The sequence below is a fragment of the Hemibagrus wyckioides genome, linkage group LG14 (assembly GCF_019097595.1).
Source record: "Hemibagrus wyckioides isolate EC202008001 linkage group LG14, SWU_Hwy_1.0, whole genome shotgun sequence".
Classification (NCBI taxonomy): domain Eukaryota; kingdom Metazoa; phylum Chordata; class Actinopteri; order Siluriformes; family Bagridae; genus Hemibagrus; species Hemibagrus wyckioides.
The window spans coordinates 15,906,816-15,926,668 of record NC_080723.1 but is presented as its reverse complement, the minus strand read 5'-3'; the positions used below and the strand labels follow the sequence as shown (position 1 = coordinate 15,926,668).

The 19,853-nt window shown below is 38.5% G+C and overlaps 3 protein-coding genes across 12 annotated transcripts in view; all 3 read left to right on the top strand.

The window, feature by feature from the left end:
* The window catches only part of LOC131364713 (protocadherin alpha-C2-like), a 116,541-nt gene that overhangs the window by 61,753 nt on the left and 34,935 nt on the right, over positions 1–19,853 (top strand). Inside the window, exons 1-2 of one of the 10 annotated variants that reach the window (XM_058407986.1) lie at positions 7,142–9,665; positions 16,185–16,268. The exons of 5 other annotated variants lie outside the window; for them this stretch is intronic. In XM_058407986.1, the coding sequence (XP_058263969.1) occupies positions 7,293–9,665; positions 16,185–16,268 (2,457 nt within the window). In that variant the 5' untranslated portion in view covers positions 7,142–7,292. Of the gene's footprint in view, positions 1–7,141; positions 9,666–10,890; positions 13,049–16,184; positions 16,269–17,420; positions 19,582–19,853 lie in introns of those variants that run through there. 4 more of the 10 variants (XM_058407994.1, XM_058407990.1, XM_058407995.1 and 1 more) reach the window with 4 other exon arrangements.
* LOC131364715 (protocadherin alpha-8-like) lies at positions 416–2,981 on the top strand. Its single transcript, XM_058407998.1, has one exon. The coding sequence runs from the start codon at positions 537–539 to the stop codon at positions 2,964–2,966; it is 2,430 nt and encodes an 809-aa protein (XP_058263981.1). The 5' UTR covers positions 416–536; the 3' UTR covers positions 2,967–2,981.
* LOC131364716 (protocadherin alpha-3-like) lies at positions 3,786–6,356 on the top strand. The gene has a single exon (XM_058407999.1). It carries the CDS (start codon positions 3,918–3,920, stop codon positions 6,339–6,341), a length of 2,424 nt encoding a protein of 807 aa, XP_058263982.1. The 5' UTR covers positions 3,786–3,917; the 3' UTR covers positions 6,342–6,356.

Sequence of the window (19,853 nt, the reverse complement as noted above, 5' to 3'; positions counted from 1 at the left end):
TATTTACTTTAACAAAATCGATGTGTTCTTATCTTTCAGTGGAACTGAAATTGAATTGTTAAGTGTTTGGAATCTTGAAAGGATTTTTTCTCTTTTTCCCCCACTTGGGGAAACATGTGGCTGCCAAAACTATATAGTAAAAAGTCAAACTTTCACAACGTGAAGGGTTTCCCCGGCTGCCACATATCCACCATATGTGCGACTCACACTGTACATTACAAAATTTGTATAGTCTTTATTAATATTAATTTATTTTTGCAGTACATTTGCTAGTTTAGTGTTCATTGCTGTATTGTGTATTGATGACAATGATATTATTTCTCCACGTGGTGTCTCTCGCCACCTGCAGTTGAACGGTTATATTTTTTTTTCGGAAACTCCTCCCTTCAGTCTAAGTCCGTCCTCCACACAGAGGGCTTTGTTCTGAAGGTGCGACGAACCTAGGATGATAGTTTCACCCTTAGAAATTTACATTCCATCGTGTTGCAACCCGTAGCTGCTTATGTTTTCCAAAAATAACTGTGATATTTCGGATTATGACTGCAATGAAGGGGAGTTGTGTCATTCTGTGGATTTTTGCGGTTTCATTGTGTTGGAGTATAGTGCACGGGCAGATTGCATATGTTGTTTTGGAGGAGGCTAGCCCAGGCACAGAGATCGGAAATCTAGCAAAAGAATTAAATCTAAATGTGCTAGACCTTGGACATCGAGGATTTGAAATCGTTCCGGGACCAAATAAGAGGTATTTTGACATTAATTTAAAAACGGGGATTTTACATGTTAAAGAAAGAATAGACCGAGAGGATCTCTGCAACCGAGACGCAAAATGCTCACTGGAATTAGAGGCAATTGTTAACTCGCCGTTGAATATGTATCGGTTTGAAGTTAACGTCGTTGATATTAACGACAATACGCCAACTTTTCCGCTGTCTAAAACAGGACTGAATATTTCAGAATTGTCATTTCCTGGGGAGAGATTTCCATTACCAAGTGCGTTTGATGCAGATGTGGGCAGTCACGCAGTAAAGAGTTACAAGATAAGCCAAAATGAACACTTTTCTCTAGATGTCCAGAGCAATGGAGAGCAAAGTGTTTCTGCTGAATTAGTATTGCAGAAACCTTTAGACCGAGAGAAACAGCCTGTGATTCAGCTCATACTGACTGCTGTAGATGGAGGAAAACCTCCCAGATCCGGTACTTTGCAGATAGTCATAAGTGTTGAGGATGTAAACGATAATGTCCCAGTCTTTAGTAAGGCACTTTACAAAGCCAGCGTCATCGAAAACTCTCCCCGTGGTACATCCGTTGTTTCGGTTCATGCTACTGATGCAGACGAGGGCAAAAACGGCGAGATCGTGTATTCGTTCTTTAGGCAAAACAGAGATGAGCATTTTGAAACATTTTCGATTGACTCTGAAACAGGGCTGATTACTATACAGGATGTTGTCGATTTTGAGAAGCAAAATGCATTTGAAATTCGTGTTCAGGCTAAAGATAAAGGAGAGAAACCACGAGCAGCATTATGTAAAGTTTTAGTGGAAATCATGGACATTAACGATAATTCTCCAGAGATCTCCGTTAATTCTTTGGTTAATATGATTAGAGAGGACGCTACCGCTGATACAATGGTTGGATTGATAACAGTAAATGATAACGATGCTGGTAAAAATGGTGCTGTAAATATAAAAATTCACAATTCCGTACCGTTTAAAATACAGCACACTTACAAAAATAAATATTCTCTAGTAGTCGATGGCCCACTAGACAGAGAGAGCGTGTCTCAATATAATATAACTCTCACGGCTACTGATGAAGGGATTCCTCCTCTATCCAGCACCACTGTCATTACTGTACACATTTCTGATGTAAATGACAACGCACCACGTTTTCAAGACACCGTTATTAATGTGTATTTGAAAGAGAACAGTCCGGTTGGGGCTGTTATTTATACAGTATCTGCTTTTGATCCTGATGTTGGTGATAATGCTAGAATATCATATTCATTACAAGAAACCTCTAAAACCGGTTACGTAACATCCATGGTAAATATAAACTCGGACAGTGGTGATATTTATAGTCTGCAAACATTTAATTATGAGGAACTAAAAACTTTTCAGTTTAGAGTTCAGGCCACAGACTCTGGTGTTCCTCCACAGAGCAGTAACGTGACTGTGAATGTTTTTATCCTGGATGAAAATGACAACAGTCCTGGGATTCTCGCTCCCTATTCTGAGCATGGCTCTGTTCACACTGAGAACATTCCCTATTCTGCTGAAGCGGGCTACTTTGTGGCCAAGATCAGAGCTGTAGACTCAGATTCTGGATACAATGCACTGCTTTCTTATCACATCTCTGAACCTAAAGGAAACAACCTTTTCCGGATTGGAAGCAACAGCGGAGAGATCAGAACTAAGAGGAGAATGAGTGACAATGACATGAAAACTCACCCACTAGTCATTTTGGTTTCTGATAACGGAGAGCCCTCACTGTCAGCCACTGTGTCTATTGATGTTGTGGTTGTTGAGAGCACAGGTGACATAAAGACTCAATTCAAACAAGTCCCGTTAAAGGAGGACAGTTTCTCCAATTTAAACATGTATTTGCTGATCGCCATTGTATCAGTTTCAGTGATATTTTTACTGAGTCTGATCAGTTTAATAGCTGTAAAATGCTGCAGGACTGATGACAGTTTCAGTAGATACAGTGCCCCAGTGATCACCACACATCCTGATGGAAGCTGGTCTTACTCCAAATCTACTCAGCAATATGATGTATGTTTTAGCTCGGACACATTGAAGAGCGACGTTGTGGTTTTCCCTGCACAGTTTCCACCTACAGATGCTGAATTGATCAGTATAAGTGGAGAAGACACTTATAATAGGACACAAACACTCCCAAATAAAGAGAAGGTAAGATCTGTGACGATAGATCATTATGGAATGTGTTCAAGCATTACTGATATCTGAAAACTGTCTACCAATTTCCCTTCAATATTCTTAAATTCAGGTTCTTTTGCTAATGTATATAGACTTGCTGTCCATGGTACTAAATACAGCGATCTTCATTTTTGCTCACTTCATGTATCTAATCATTTCTATAAGTGTTGCAGATAGGTTAAACATTAAGAAATCGTCAGTTTTAACCAGAATAGTTTTCTTGTTTGTTATTTAGTTTGTCATCTCAAATTTGGAAATATAATTTAAATAATTTACAATCACTATGGAAATTGTTCATTTAGGATAATATTTAACATAGACTCTGGCTTTCTGACTCCACAGATTTTGGATTAGCAAACAGTTTAATAAACGCAGTGATATACAGTAACTTATTTTAAAAACATTAAACCCTTGCTAGCTAAGTATCATGTGCCATTGTGAAAACACTATATGTTTAATCCATTCAGTTTTTGAAGTTGAACTTTGTCTTATATTTTGCATCTTATATTCAATGATAATTTATCTTCTAAATATACCACTTGTTTTCGAAAATCAATATGTTGTTGCCTCATCGGAATTGGACTTAAATTGTTAAATGCAGTTTTCTCCCTTTTCGTCTCTTGGGGTACCACGTGGCTGCCAGAACTATATACTAGAAATTTCACATTTTCACATTCTTTATTTCTATTAGTTTAATTATTAAAATACAATCACTGTACTTATTTTTATCGCGGGATTAGTTATTGATGACAGTGATATTATTTCTCCACGTGGTGTCTCTCGCCACCTGCAGTTGAAGGTTTATATATTTTTTTTCGGAGGCCCCTCCCATCACTCTAAGTCCGTCCTCCACACAGAGGGCTTTGTTCTGAAGATGCGACGAATCTAGGATTATAGTTTCACCCTTAGTAATTTACATTTCGTCGTGTTGCAGTCCGTAGCTGCTTATGTTTTCCAAAAATAACTGTGATATAACGGATTATGACTGCAATGAAGGGGAGTTGTGTCATTCTGTGGATTTTTGCGGTTTCATTGTGTTGGAGTATAGTGGACGGGCAGATTGCATACGTTGTTTTGGAGGAGGCTAGCCCAGGAACAGAAATCGGAAATCTAGCAAAAGATTTAAATCTTAATGTGCAAGACCTGGGACATCGAGGATTTGAAATCGTTCCGGGACCAAATAAGAGGTATTTTGACATTAATTTAAAAACGGGGATTTTACATGTTAAAGAAAGAATAGACCGAGAGAAGCTTTGCAACCGAGACGCAAAATGCTCATTGGAATTAGAGGCAATTGTTAACTCGCCGTTAAATATGTATCGGTTTGAAGTTAACGTAATTGATATTAACGACAATACGCCAACTTTTCCGTTGTCTAAAGCAAGGCTGAATATTTCAGAATTGTCATTTCCTGGGGAGAGATTTCCATTACCAGTTGCGTTTGATGCAGATGTGGGCAGTCACGCAGTAAAGAGTTACAAGATAAGCCAAAATGAACACTTTTCTCTAGATATCAATGGAGAGCAAAGTGTTTCTGCTGAATTAGTTTTACAGAAAGCTTTAGACCGAGAGAAACAGCCTGTGATTCAGCTCATACTGACTGCTGTAGATGGAGGAAAACCTCCCCGATCCGGTACTTTGCAATTAGTTATTAGTGTTGAGGATGTGAACGATAATGTTCCAGTCTTTAGTAAGGCACTTTACAAAGCCAGTGTCATTGAAAACTCTCCCCGTGGTACATCCGTTGTTTCGGTTCATGCTACTGATGCAGACGAGGGCAAAAACGGCGAGATCGTGTATTCGTTTGTTATGCAAAACAGCGATGAGCATTTTGAAACATTTTCGATTGACTCTGAAACTGGGCTGATTACTGTACAGGGTGTTGTCGATTTTGAGAAGCAAAATGCATTTGAAATTCGTGTTCAGGCTAAAGATAAAGGAGATAAACCACGAGCAGCATTATGTAAAGTTTTAGTGGAAATCATGGACATTAACGATAATTCTCCAGAGATCTCCGTTAATTCTTTGGTTAATATGATTAGAGAGGACGCTACCGCTGATACAATGGTTGGATTGATAACAGTAAAAGATAACGATGCTGGTAAAAATGGTGCTGTAAATATAAAAATTCACAACTCTGTACCGTTTAAAATACAGCACACTTACAAAAATAAATATTCTCTAGTAGTCGATGGCCCACTAGACAGAGAGAGCGTGTCTCAATATAACATAACTCTCACGGCTACTGATGAAGGGATTCCTCCTCTATCCAGCACCACTGTCATTACTGTACACATTTCTGATGTAAATGACAACGCACCACGTTTTCAAGACACCGTTATTAATGTGTATTTGAAAGAGAACAGTCCGGTTGGGGCTGTTATTTATACAGTATCTGCTTTTGATCCTGATGTTGGTGATAATGCTAGAACATCATATTCATTACAAGAAGCCTCTAAAACTGGTTATGTAACATCTATGGTAAATATAAACTCGGACAGTGGTGATATTTATAGTCTGCAAACACTTAATTATGAGGAATTAAAAACGTTTCAGTTTAGAGTTCAGGCCACAGACTCTGGTGTTCCTCCACAGAGCAGTAACGTGACTGTGAATGTTTTTATCCTGGATGAGAATGACAACAGTCCTGCGATTCTCGCTCCCTATTCTGAGCATGGCTCTGTTCACACTGAGAACATTCCCTATTCTGCTGAAGCGGGCTACTTTGTGGCAAAGATCAGAGCTGTAGACTCAGATTCTGGATACAATGCACTGCTTTCTTATCACATCTCTGAACCTAAAGGAAACAACCTTTTCCGGATTGGAAGCAACAGCGGAGAGATCAGAACTAAGAGGAGAATGAGTGACAATGACATGAAAACTCATCCATTGGTTATATTGGTTTCTGATAACGGAGAGCCCTCACTGTCAGCCACTGTGTCTATTGATGTTGTGGTTGTTGAGAGCACAGGTGACTTAAAGACTCAATTCAAACAAGTCCCGTTAAAGGAGGACAGTTTCTCCTATTTAAACATGTATTTGCTGATCGCCATTGTATCAGTTTCAGTGATATTTTTACTGAGTCTGATCAGTTTAATAGCTGTAAAATGCTGCAGGACTGATGACAGTTTCAATAGATACAGTGCCCCAGTGATCACCACACATCCTGATGGAAGCTGGTCTTACTCCAAATCTACTCAGCAATATGATGTTTGTTTTAGCTCGGACACATTGAAGAGCGACGTTGTGGTTTTCCCTGCACAGTTTCCACCTACAGATGCTGAATTGATCAGTATAAGTGGAGAAGACACTTATAATAGGACACAAACACTCCCAAATAAAGAGAAGGTAAGATCTGTGACGATAGATCATTATGGAATGTGTTCAAGCATTACTGATATCTGAAAACTGTCTACCAATTTCCCTTCAATATTCTTAAATTCAGGTTCTTTTGCTAATGTATATAGACTTGCTGTCCATGGTACTAAATACAGCGATCTTCATTTTTGCTCACTTCATGTATCTAATCATTTCTATAAGTGTTGCAGATAGGTTAAACATTAAGAAATCGTCAGTTTTAACCAGAATAGTTTTCTTGTTTGTTATTTAGTTTGTCATCTCATATTTGGAAATATAATTTAAATAATTTGCAATCACAATGGAAATTGTTCATTTAGGATAATATTTAACATAGACTCTGGCTTTCTGACTCCACAGATTTTGGATTAGCAAACAGTTTAATAAACGCAGTGATATACAGTAACTTATTTTAAAAACGTTAAACCCTTGCTAGCTAAGTATCATGTGCCATTGTGAAAACACTATATGTTTAATCCATTCAGTTTTTGAAGTTGAAGTTTGTCTTATATTTTGCATCTTATATTCAATGTTAATTTATCTTCTAAATATACCACTTGTTTTCGAAAATCAATATGTTGTTGCCTCATCGGAATTGGACTTAAATTGTTAAATGCAGTTTTCTCCCTTTTCGTCTCTTGGGGTACCACGTGGCTGCCAGAACTATATACTAGAAATTTCACATTTTCACATTCTTTATTTCTGTTAGTTTAATTATTAAAATACATTCACTGTACTTATTTTTATCGTGGGATTAGTTATTGATGACAATGATATTATTTCTCCACGTGGTGTCTCTCGCCACCTGCAGTTGAAGGTTTATATATTTTTTTTCGGAGTCTCCTCCCTTCAGTCTAAGTCCGTCCTCCACACAGAGGGCTTTGTTCTGAAGATGCGGCGAATCTAGGATTATAGTTTCACCCTTAGTAATTTTCATTTCGTCGTGTTGCAAACCGTAGCTGCTTATGTTTTCCAAAAATAACTGTGATATTTCGGATTATGACTGCAATGAAGGGGAGTTGTGTCATTCTGTGGATTTTTGCGGTTTCATTGTGTTGGAGTTGGAGTATAGTGGACGGGCAGATTGCATACGTTGTTTTGGAGGAGGCTAGCCCAGGCACCGAGATCGGAAATCTAGCAAAAGATTTAAATCTTAATGTGCAAGACCTGGGACATCGAGGATTTGAAATCGTTCCGGGACCAAATAAGAGGTATTTTGACATTAATTTAAAAACGGGGATTTTACATGTTAAAGAAAGAATAGACCGAGAGAAGCTTTGCAACCGAGACGCAAAATGCTCACTGGAATTAGAGGCAATTGTTAACTCGCCGTTAAATATGTATCGGTTTGAGGTCAACGTTGTTGATATTAACGACAATACGCCAACTTTTCCGTTGTCTAAAACAGGACTGAATATTTCAGAATCAGCATTTACCGGGGAGAGATTTCCATTACCAAGTGCGTTTGATGCAGATGTAGGCAGTCACGCAGTAAAGAGTTACAAGATAAGCCAAAATGAACACTTTTCTCTAGATATCAATGGAGAGCAAAGTGTTTCTGCTGAATTAGTTTTACAGAAATCTTTAGACCGAGAGAAACAGCCTGTGATTCAGCTCATACTGACTGCTGTAGATGGAGGAAAACCTCCCCGATCCGGTACTTTGCAATTAGTTATAAGTGTTGAGGATGCAAACGATCATGTTCCAGTCTTTAGTAAGGCACTTTACAAAGCCAGTGTCATCGAAAACTCTCCCCGTGATACATCCGTTGTTTCGGTTCATGCTACTGATGCAGACGAGGGCAAAAACGGCGAGATCGTGTATTCGTTTGTTATGCAAAACAGCGATGAGCATTTTGAAACATTTTCGATTGACTCTGAAACTGGGCTGATTACTGTACAGGGTGTTGTCGATTTTGAGAAGCAAAATGCATTTGAAATTCGTGTTCAGGCTAAAGATAAAGGAGAGAAACCACGAGCAGCATTATGTAAAGTTTTAGTGGAAATCATGGACATTAACGATAATGTTCCAGAGATCTCCGTTAATTCTTTGGTTAATATGATTAGAGAGGACGCTACCGCTGGTACAATGGTTGGATTGATAACAGTAAAAGATAACGATGCTGGTAAAAATGGTGCTGTAATTATAAAAATTCACAATTCCGTACCGTTTAAAATACGGCACACTTACAAAAATAAATATTCTCTAGTAGTCGATGGCCCACTAGACAGAGAGAGCGTGTCTCAATATAATATAACTCTCACGGCTACTGATGAAGGGATTCCTCCTTTATCCAGCACCACTGTCATTACTGTACACATTTCTGATGTAAATGACAACGCACCACGTTTTCAAGACACCGTTATTAATGTGTATTTGAAAGAGAACAGTCCGGTTGGGGCTGTCATTTATACAGTATCTGCTTTTGATCCTGATGTTGGTGATAATGCTAGAATATCATATTCATTACAAGAAGCCTCTAAAACCAGTTACGTAACGTCTATGGTAAATATAAACTCGGACAGTGGTGATATTTATAGTCTGCAAACATTTAATTATGAGGAATTAAAAACATTTCAGTTTAGCGTTCAGGCCACAGACTCTGGTGTTCCTCCACAGAGCAGTATGGTGACTGTGAATGTTTTTATCCTGGATGAGAATGACAGCAGTCCTGATATTCTCGCTCCCTATTCTGAGCATGGCTCTGTTCACACTGAGAACATTCCCTATTCTGCTGAAGCGGGCTACTTTGTGGCCAAGATCAGAGCTGTAGACTCAGATTCTGGATACAATGCACTGCTTTCTTATCACATCTCTGAACCTAAAGGAAACAACCTTTTCCGGATTGGAACCAGCAGTGGAGAGATCAGGACTAAGAGGAGAATGAGTGACAATGACCTGAAAACTCATCCATTGGTTATTTTGGTTTCTGATAACGGAGAGCCTTCATTGTCAGCCACTGTGTCTATTGATGTTGTGGTTGTTGAGAGCACAGGTGACATGAAGACTCAATTCAAACAAGTACCGTTAAAGGAGGACAGTTTCTCCAATTTAAACATTTATTTGCTGATCGCCATTGTATCAGTTTCAGTGATATTTTTACTGAGTCTGATCAGTTTAATAGCTGTAAAATGCTGCAGGACTGATGACAGTTTCAGTAGATACAGTGCCCCAGTGATCACCACACATCCTGATGGAAGCTGGTCTTACTCCAAATCTACTCAGCAATATGATGTATGTTTTAGCTCGGACACACTGAAGAGCGACGTTGTGGTTTTCCCTGCACAGTTTCCACCTACAGATGCTGAATTGATCAGTATAAGTGGAGAAGACACTTATAATAGGACACAAACACTCCCAAATAAAGAGAAGGTAAGATCTGTGACGATAGATCATTATGGAATGTGTTCAAGCATTACTGATATCTGAAAACTGTCTACCAATTTCCCTTCAATATTCTTAAATTCAGGTTCTTTTGCTAATGTATATAGACTTGCTGTCCATGGTACTAAATACAGCGATCTTCATTTTTGCTCACTGCATGTATCTAATCATTTCTATAAGTGTTGAAAATAGGTTAAATATTAATAAAACGTCAGTTCTAACCAGAATAGTTTTTTTGTTTGTTATTTAGTCTGTCATCTCAAACTTGGAAATATTATTTAAATAATTTAGCAATCAATGTGGAAATTGTTCATTTAGGATAATATTTAAGCTAGACTCTGGCTTTCTGACTCCACAGATGTTGGATGAGCAAACAATTTAATAAACACAGTGATATATACAGTAACCTATTTTAAAAACGGTAAACCCTTGCTAGCTAAGTATCATGTCATTGTGAAAACACTATATATTTAATCCATTCAGTTTGTGAAGACAATGTTTTGCGTTGAAGTTTATTTCATATTTTGCATCGTATATTCAATGTTAATTTATTTCCTATATATGCCACTTGTTTTCGAAAATCAATATGTTGTTGACTCATCGGAATTGGACTTGGTAAATTAAGTTTTCTCCCTTTTTGTCTCTTGCGGTACTACATGGCTGCCAGAGCTATATACTAGAAATTTCACATTTTCACATTGTTTATGTCTATTAGTTTAATTTATAAAATTCAATCGATGTACTTGTTTTCATCATTAGGTATTGATGATAATGGCATTATTTCTCCACGTGGTGTCTCTCGCCGCCTGCAGTTGAAGGGTTATATATTTTTTCGGAGGCTCCTCCCTACAGTCTAAGTCCGTCCTCCACACAGAGGGCTTTGTTCTGAAGATGCGACGAATCTAGGATGATCGTTTTACCCTCAGTAATTTACATTTCGTCGTGTTGCAAACCGTAGCTGCTTATGTTTTCCAAAAATAACTGTGATATTTCGGATTATGACTGCAATGAAGGGGAGTTGTGTCATTCTGTGGATTTTTGCGGTTTCATTGTGTTGGAGTATAGTGGACGGGCAGATTGCATACGTTGTTTTGGAGGAGGCTAGCCCAGGAACAGAAATCGGAAATCTAGCAAAAGATTTAAATCTAAATGTGCAAGACCTGGGACATCGAGGATTTGAAATCGTTCCGGGACCAAATAAGAGGTATTTTGACATTAATTTAAAAACGGGGATTTTACATGTTAAAGAAAGAATAGACCGAGAGGATCTCTGCAACCGAGACGCAAAATGCTCACTGGAATTAGAGGCAATTGTTAACTCGCCGTTGAATATGTTTCGGTTTGAAGTTAACGTAATTGATATTAACGACAATACTCCAACTTTTCCGTTGTCTAAAACAGGACTGAATATTTCAGAATCAGCATTTCCCGGGGAGAGGTTTCCATTACCAAGTGCATTTGATGCAGATGTGAGCAATTACGCAGTAAAGAGTTACAAGCTCAGCCAAAATGAACACTTTTCTCTAGATGTCCAGAGCAATGGAGAGGAAAGCGTTTCCGCTGAATTAGTTTTACAGAAAGCTTTAGACCGAGAGAAACAGCCTGTGATTCAGCTCATACTGACTGCTGTAGACGGAGGAAAACCTTCCAGATCCGGTACTTTGCAGATAGTCATAAGTGTTGAGGATATAAACGATAATGTCCCAGTCTTTAGTAAGGCACTTTACAAAGCCAGCGTCATCGAAAACTCTCCACGCGGTACATCCGTTATTTCGGTTCATGCTACTGATGCAGACGAGGGCAAAAACGGCGAGATCGTGTATTCTTTCATCAATCAAAACAACAATAAGCATGTTCGGGCATTTTCGATTGACTCTGAAACTGGGCTGATTACTGTACAGGATGTTGTCGATTTTGAGACACAAAATGCACTTGAAATTCGTGTTCAGGCTAAAGATAAAGGAGATAAACCACGAGCAGCATTATGTAAAGTTTTAGTGGAAATCATGGACATTAACGATAATTCTCCAGAGATCTCCGTTAATTCTTTGGTTAATATGATTAGAGAGGACGCTACCGCTGGTACAATGGTTGGATTGATAACAGTAAAAGACAACGATGCTGGTAAAAATGGTGCTGTAAATATAAAAATTCACAACTCTGTACCGTTTAAAATACAGCACACTTACAAAAATAAATATTCTCTAGTAGTCGATGGCCCACTAGACAGAGAGAGCGTGTCTCAATATAATATAACTCTCACGGCTACTGATGAAGGGATTCCTCCTCTATCCAGCACCACTGTCATTACTGTACACATTTCTGATGTAAATGACAACGCACCACGTTTTCAAGACACCGTTATTAATGTGTATTTGAAAGAGAACAGTCCGGTTGGGGCTGTTATTTATACAGTATCTGCTTTTGATCCTGATGTTGGTGATAATGCTAGAACATCATATTCATTACAAGAAACCTCTAAAACCGGTTACGTAATGTCTATGGTAAATATAAACTCAGACAGTGGTGATATTTACAGTCTGCAAACATTTAATTATGAGGAATTAAAAACATTTCAGTTTACAGTTCAGGCCACAGACTCTGGTGTTCCTCCACAGAGCAGTAACGTGACTGTGAATGTTTTTATCCTGGATGAGAATGACAACAGTCCTGCGATTCTCGCTCCCTATTCTGAGCATGGCTCTGTTCACACTGAGAACATTCCCTATTCTGCTGAAGCGGGCTACTTTGTGGCAAAGATCAGAGCTGTAGACTCAGATTCTGGATACAATGCACTGCTTTCTTATCACATATCTGAACCCAAAGGAAACAACCTTTTTCGGATTGGAAGCAACAGTGGAGAGATCAGAACTAAGAGGAGAATGAGTGACAATGACCTGAAAACTCACCCATTGGTTATATTGGTTTCTGATAACGGAGAGCCCTCACTGTCAGCCACTGTATCTATTGATGTTGTGGTTGTTGAGAGTACAGGTGACATAAAGACTCAATTCAAACAAGTCCCGTTAAAGGAGGACAGTTTCTCCTATTTAAACATGTATTTGCTGATCGCCATTGTATCAGTTTCAGTGATATTTTTACTGAGTCTGATCAGTTTAATAGCTGTAAAATGCTGCAGGACTGATGACAGTTTCAGTAGATACAGTGCCCCAGTGATCACCACACATCCTGATGGAAGCTGGTCTTACTCCAAATCTACTCAGCAATATGATGTATGTTTTAGCTCGGACACACTGAAGAGCGACGTTGTGGTTTTCCCTGCACATTTTCCACCTACAGATGCTGAATTGATCAGTATAAGTGGAGAAGACACTTATAATAGGACACAAACACTCCCCAATAAAGAGAAGGTAAGATCTGTGACGATAGATCATTATGGAATGTGTTCAAGCATTACTGATATCTGAAAACTGTCTACTAGTTTCCCTTCAATATTCTTAAATTCAGCTTCATTTGATAATGTATATAGACTTGCTGTCCATGGTACTAAATACAGCGATCTTCATTTTTGCTCATTTCATGTATCTAATCATTTCTATAAGTGTTGCAGATAGGTTAAATATTAATAAAACGTCAGTTTTAACCAGAATAGTTTTCTTGTTTGTTATTTAGTTTGTCATCTCAAATTTGGAAATATTATTTAAATAATTTAGCAATCAATGTGGAAATTGTTCATTTAGGATAATATTTAAGCTAGACTCTGGCTTTCTGACTCCACAGATGTTGGATGAGCAAACAATTTAATAAACACAGTGATATATACAGTAACCTATATGTTGTTGCCTCTCATTGGAATTGGACTTAAACTGTTAAATGCAGTTTTCGCCCTTTTCGTCTCTTGGGGTACCATGTGGCTGCCAGAACTATATAGTAGAAATGTCACATTTTCACATTCTTTATTTCTATTAGTTTAATTTTTGAAATACATTCGCTGTATTTGTTTTCGTCGCGGGATTAGGTATTGATGACAATGATATTATTTCTCCACGTGGTGTCTCTCGCCACCTGCAGTTGAAGGATTGTATATTTTTTCGGAGGCTCCTCCCTTCAGTCTAAGTCCGTCCTCCACACAGAGGGCTTTGTTCTGAAGATGCGACGAACCTAGGATTATAGTTTCACCCTTTGTAATTTACATTACGTCGTATTGCAACCCGTAGCTGCTTATGATTTCCAAAAATAACTGTGATATAACGGATTATGACTGCAATGAAGGGGAGTTGTATCATTCTGTGGATTTTTGCGGTTTCATTGTGTTGGAGTATAGTGTACGGGCAGATTGCATACGTTGTTTTGGAGGAGGCTAGTCCAGGAACAGAAATCGGAAATCTAGCAAAAGATTTAAATCTAAATGTGCTAGACCTTGGACATCGAGGATTTGAAATCGTTCCGGGACCAAATAAGAGGTATTTTGACATTAATTTAAAAACGGGGATTTTACATGTTAAAGAAAGAATAGACCGAGAGGATCTCTGCAACCGAGACGCAAAATGCTCATTGGAATTAGAGGCAATTGTTAACTCGCCGTTGAATATGTATCGGTTTGAAGTTAACGTCGTTGATATTAACGACAATACGCCAACTTTTCCGTTGTCTAAAACAGGACTGAATATTTCAGAATCAGCATTTCCTGGGGACAGGTTTCTATTACCCAGTGCGTTTGATGCAGATGTGGGCAGTCACGCAGTAAAGAGTTACAAGCTCAGCCAAAATGAACACTTTTCTCTAGATGTCCAGAGCAACGGAGAGCAAAGTGTTTCTGCTGAATTAGTTTTACAGAAAGCTTTAGACAGAGAGAAACAGCCTGTGATTCAGCTCATACTGACTGCTGTAGATGGAGGAAAACCTTCCAGATCCGGTACTTTACAAATAGTTATAAGTGTGGAGGATGTAAACGATAATGTTCCAGTCTTTAGTAAGGCACTTTACAAAGCCAGTGTCATCGAAAACTCTCCAAGTGGTACATCCGTTGTTTCGGTTCATGCTACTGACGCAGACGAGGGCAAAAACGGCGAGGTTGTTTATTCTTTTGCTAATCAAATCAACAATAAGCATGTTCAGGCATTTTCGATTGACTCTGAAACTGGGCTGATTACTGTACAGGGTGTTGTCGATTTTGAGACACAAAATGCGCTTGAAATTCGTGTTCAGGCTAAAGATAAAGGAGATAAACCACGAGCAGCATTATGTAAAGTTTTAGTGGAAATCATTGACGTTAACGATAATGTTCCAGAGATATCCGTTAATTCTTTGGTTAATACGATTAGAGAGGACGCTACCGCTGATACAATGGTTGGATTGATAACAGTAAAAGACAACGATGCTGGTAAAAATGGTGCTGTAAATATAAAAATTCACAGCTCCGTACCGTTTAAAATACGGCACACTTACAAAAATAAATATTCTCTAGTGGTCGATGGCCCACTAGACAGAGAGAGCGTGTCTCAATATAACATAACTCTCACGGCTACTGATGAAGGGATTCCTCCTTTATCCAGCACCACTGTCATTACTGTACACATTTCTGATGTAAATGACAACGCACCACGTTTTCAAGACACCGTTATTAATGTGTATTTGAAAGAGAACAGTCCGGTTGGGGCTGTCATTTATACAGTATCTGCTTTTGATCCTGATATTGGTGATAATGCTAGAATATCATATTTATTACAAGACACCTCTAAAACCGGTTACGTAACATCAATGGTAAATATAAACTCGGACAGTGGTGATATTTATAGTCTGCAAACATTTAACTATGAAGAATTAAAAACATTTCAGTTTAGAGTTCAGGCCACAGACTCTGGTGTTCCTCCACAGAGCAGTAATGTGACTGTGAATGTTTTTATCCTGGATGAAAATGACAACAGTCCTGCGATTCTCGCTCCCTATTCTGAGCATGGCTCTGTTCACACCGAGAACATTCCCTATTCTGCTGAAGCGGGTTACTTTGTGGCCAAGATCAGAGCTGTAGACTCAGATTCTGGATACAATGCACTGCTTTCTTATCACATCTCTGAACCTAAAGGAAACAACCTTTTTCGGATTGGAACCAGCAGTGGAGAGATCAGGACTAAGAGGAGAATGAGTGACAATGACATGAAAACTCACCCACTAGTCATTTTGGTTTCTGATAATGGAGATCCCTCACTGTCAGCCACTGTATCTATTGATGTTGTGGTTGTTGAGAGCACAGGTGACATAAAGACTCAATTCAAACAAGTCCCGTTAAAGGAGGACAGTTTCTCCTATTTAAACATGTATTTGCTGATCGCCATTGTATCAGTTTCAGTGATATTTTTACTGAGTCTGATCAGTTTAATAGCTGTAAAATGCTGCAGGACTGATGGCAGTTTCAGTAGATACAGCGCTCCAGTGATCACCACACATCCTGATGGAAGCTGGTCTTACTCCAAATCTACTCAGCAATATGATGTATGTTTTAGCTCGGACACACTGAAGAGTGACGTTGTGGTTTTTCCTGCACAGTTTCCACCCACAGATGCTGATTTGATCAATATAAATGATGGAGAAACTTTTAGTAGAACCCAGACTCTTCCTAGCAAAGAAAAGGTAAGATTTATTAGAACTCTACTTTTAGCCCAATAAAGTCTTATTGTTGCTATAGATTAGGAGTTTATAATTGCAAATAGCTTCTTTTCCTTCAGAGTTTACGATTAGATTATATTTTGCCATTCTTTCTTTGTGGTTAGTAATTTATGCTATTCATTTTAATATTTAACTACATTTCTGTCGTGCGTTTATTAAATATATTGTGCGTTCATTATGCCTATTAGTTTTATTTTCACTATTAAAAACCTTACAAATAGCTTGTTTCCTGATTTCCTAATATAACGTTTTTGTAAGTTACTGTTGCTGCGGGTTTTTTGTAACGCGTTCAGGTAGTTTGTGGTTTGTGCAAATAAGTGTTATTCACTGGCTCTGTCCATGGTGCTGAAGTTTTCCGGCCTGCTTTTTTTTTTACTTCAGCGTTCAGAATTTAATGCTAGAATTTTTTATTTATTTTATTTATTTAACTTTTCTTACTAGTGTTATTTTAAATAATTTACTGAATCGCTTACTGTGTGTTGTTTAGACGTAGCTCAGCAAGTGCGTGACTGCAATATAACATGAGGGCTTTCTAATACATCACATATTTTCTTTCTTTCTTTCTTTCTTTCTTTCTTTCTTTCTTTCTTTCTTTCTTTCTTTCTTTCTTTCTACGTAAGTGCTTACCTACTTCACATACCGATTAAGTCCAGTTTTCTTTACGTTTAATAATTTTATGATTTGCACTTCTCCACACGATGTCGCTAGCTTTCCACTCTGAAAAACCTCTTCCGGTGCCTTGCGACGCGCCTTCTTCTTACGTAAATGTGTTCGGTCTAGCTGAGGGCTTTGTTCCGGATACGCCATTGTACACAGATGCAGTTTAAGGATTGTTCAGTTGGATGGTTGCTTTCAGCTATATGGATTTAATTTCGCCAGTCCTTAGTGCTGATGTACAATGGCTTCACTAGTGGCAAACAGATTTTTTATATGGTTGTGGTTTTCACTGATTATCCACTGCTGGAGCATCGCGGAGGGGCAAATTGTGTATTCCTTGTCAGAGGAGGGGAAAGCTGGCACTGTCATCGGAAATGTATCAAAGGATTTAAACATTAATATACAGGACTTTAACCGACGTTCACTACAGCTTGTTTCGGCAGACAATAAAAGGTATTTTGATTTAAATATGAAGACGGGTGTTCTTCAAGTTAAGGATAGAATAGATAGAGAAGCTCTATGTGAACAGAGAACGAAATGTTCTTTAGCCTTGGAAATTATTGTCCATTCGCCATTGAACATTTACCGATTTGAAGTGAACGTATTAGATATTAATGACAATGTCCCAACATTCCAATCAAAGGAAATTGACATAAATATTGTTGAATCAGCGTTTCCAGGTGAGAGATTCCCATTACCAAATGCGTTTGACGCAGACATAGGCAGTAACTCTGTAAAAAGCTACAAGCTAAATCAAAATGATTACTTCTCCCTGGATGTGCAGAGCAGCGGAACACAGAGTGTGTCTGCTGAATTAGTGCTACAAAAGTCATTAGACCGGGAAAAGCACTCTGTGATCCACCTAACATTAGCTGCAATAGATGGAGGAAAACCTCCTCGATCCGGGACGGTGAATATTATTGTAAATGTGAAAGATGTTAATGATAACATTCCGGTTTTTAGTAAGTCTTTGTATAAAGCTCGCGTCCAAGAGAATGCACCTCCGGGCTCAGTCGTAGTTACAGTACATGCAACTGATTTGGATGAGGGTCTGAATGGTGAGATCGTTTATGAGTTTTACAAACAGGGTAATGACCAAGATACTAGTATATTTTCTATAAACTCAGAAACGGGAGAAATCACAATAATAGGTCAACTGGACTATGAAAGAAAAAGCGCTGTTGAACTTCGGGTCCAAGCTAAAGACAAAGGACCGAATCCAAGAGCGGCGCACTGCAAAGTATTAGTCGAGGTGATTGATATTAATGACAATATACCGGAAATATCTGTTACGTCTTTAATAAGCACGGTAAAAGAGGATGCTCAACTTGATACAACTGTCGGAATGATAACGGTTATAGATAATGATAGTGGTAAAAACGGTCAAGTAAACTTGAAAATCACCGGATCTGTTTCATTTAGGGTACAGAATTCGTATAAGAATTATTACATATTAGCTGTAGATGGTCCTTTAGACAGAGAGATTACATCTCAGTATAATATCAAAATTACAGCTATTGATGAAGGGACTCCACCTCTGTCTAGCACGACTATCATTACTGTACACGTCTCTGATGTGAATGACAATGCACCACATTTTCCAGAGCCCTTAATCAATGTTTATTTGAGAGAGAACAGTCAGGTTGGAGATGTTATTTTTACAGTATCTGCTTCTGATCTGGATATTGGTGATAATGCCAGATTATCATACTTATTACTAGGAAGCTCAAAAAGCATTCCTCTGTCATCTATGATAAACATAAACTCTGTCAATGGGGATATTTACAGTTTGCAGTCATTTAACTATGAAGAGATCAAAACATTTCAGTTTAAAGTTCAGGCTACAGACTCTGGTGTTCCTCCACTGAGCAGTAACGTCACTGTAAATGTCTTTATCCTGGATGAGAATGACAACAGTCCTGCAATTCTCGCTCCCTATTCTGAGCATGGCTCTGTTCATGCCGAGAACATTCCCTATTCTGCTGAAGCGGGCTACTTTGTGGCAAAGATCAGAGCTGTAGACTCAGATTCTGGATATAATGCACTGCTTTCTTATCACATATCTGAACCCAAAGGAAACAACCTTTTCCGGATTGGAACCAGCAGCGGAGAGATCAGGACTAAGAGGAGAATGAGTGACAATGACCTGAAAACTCATCCATTGGTTATTTTGGTTTCTGATAATGGAGAGCCCTCACTGTCAGCCACTGTGTCTATTGATGTTGTGGTTGTTGAGAGCACAGGTGACATAAAGACTCAATTCAAACAAGTCCCGTTAAAGGAGGACAGTTTCTCCAATTTAAACATGTATTTGCTGATCGCCATTGTATCAGTTTCAGTGATATTTTTACTGAGTCTGATCAGTTTAATAGCTGTAAAATGCTGCAGGACTGATGACAGTTTCAGTAGATACAGTGCGCCAGTGATTACCACACATCCTGATGGAAGCTGGTCTTACTCCAAATCTACTCAGCAGTATGATGTATGTTTTAGCTCTGACACATTGAAGAGTGATGTAGTGGTTTTCCCTGCACAGTTTCCACCTACAGATGCAGAGCTTATAAGCATAAGTGAAGGGGACACTTTAAACAAAACACAGACACTCCCAACTAATGGAAAGGTAAGAATGAATTCAAGTAGCATTGCTTTGCATAAATATGTACCACATATATTTCATCACAGCTAAACTTTATTCAACTAAGTGTGACCGCTGTCTTGTATTACATCAGGTGAGGCTTTGTTAAGAGAAACGCTTTTAATTTGCAATTATAAACAAAATGTTATAGAAAAACCCACCAAAGACAAGCAGAGAAACACTTTCCTCAGTTTGTAGACATAGTCTTTCCTTAAGCTTACTCAATTAACTGCTCCCATAGAAACAACTATCATTCC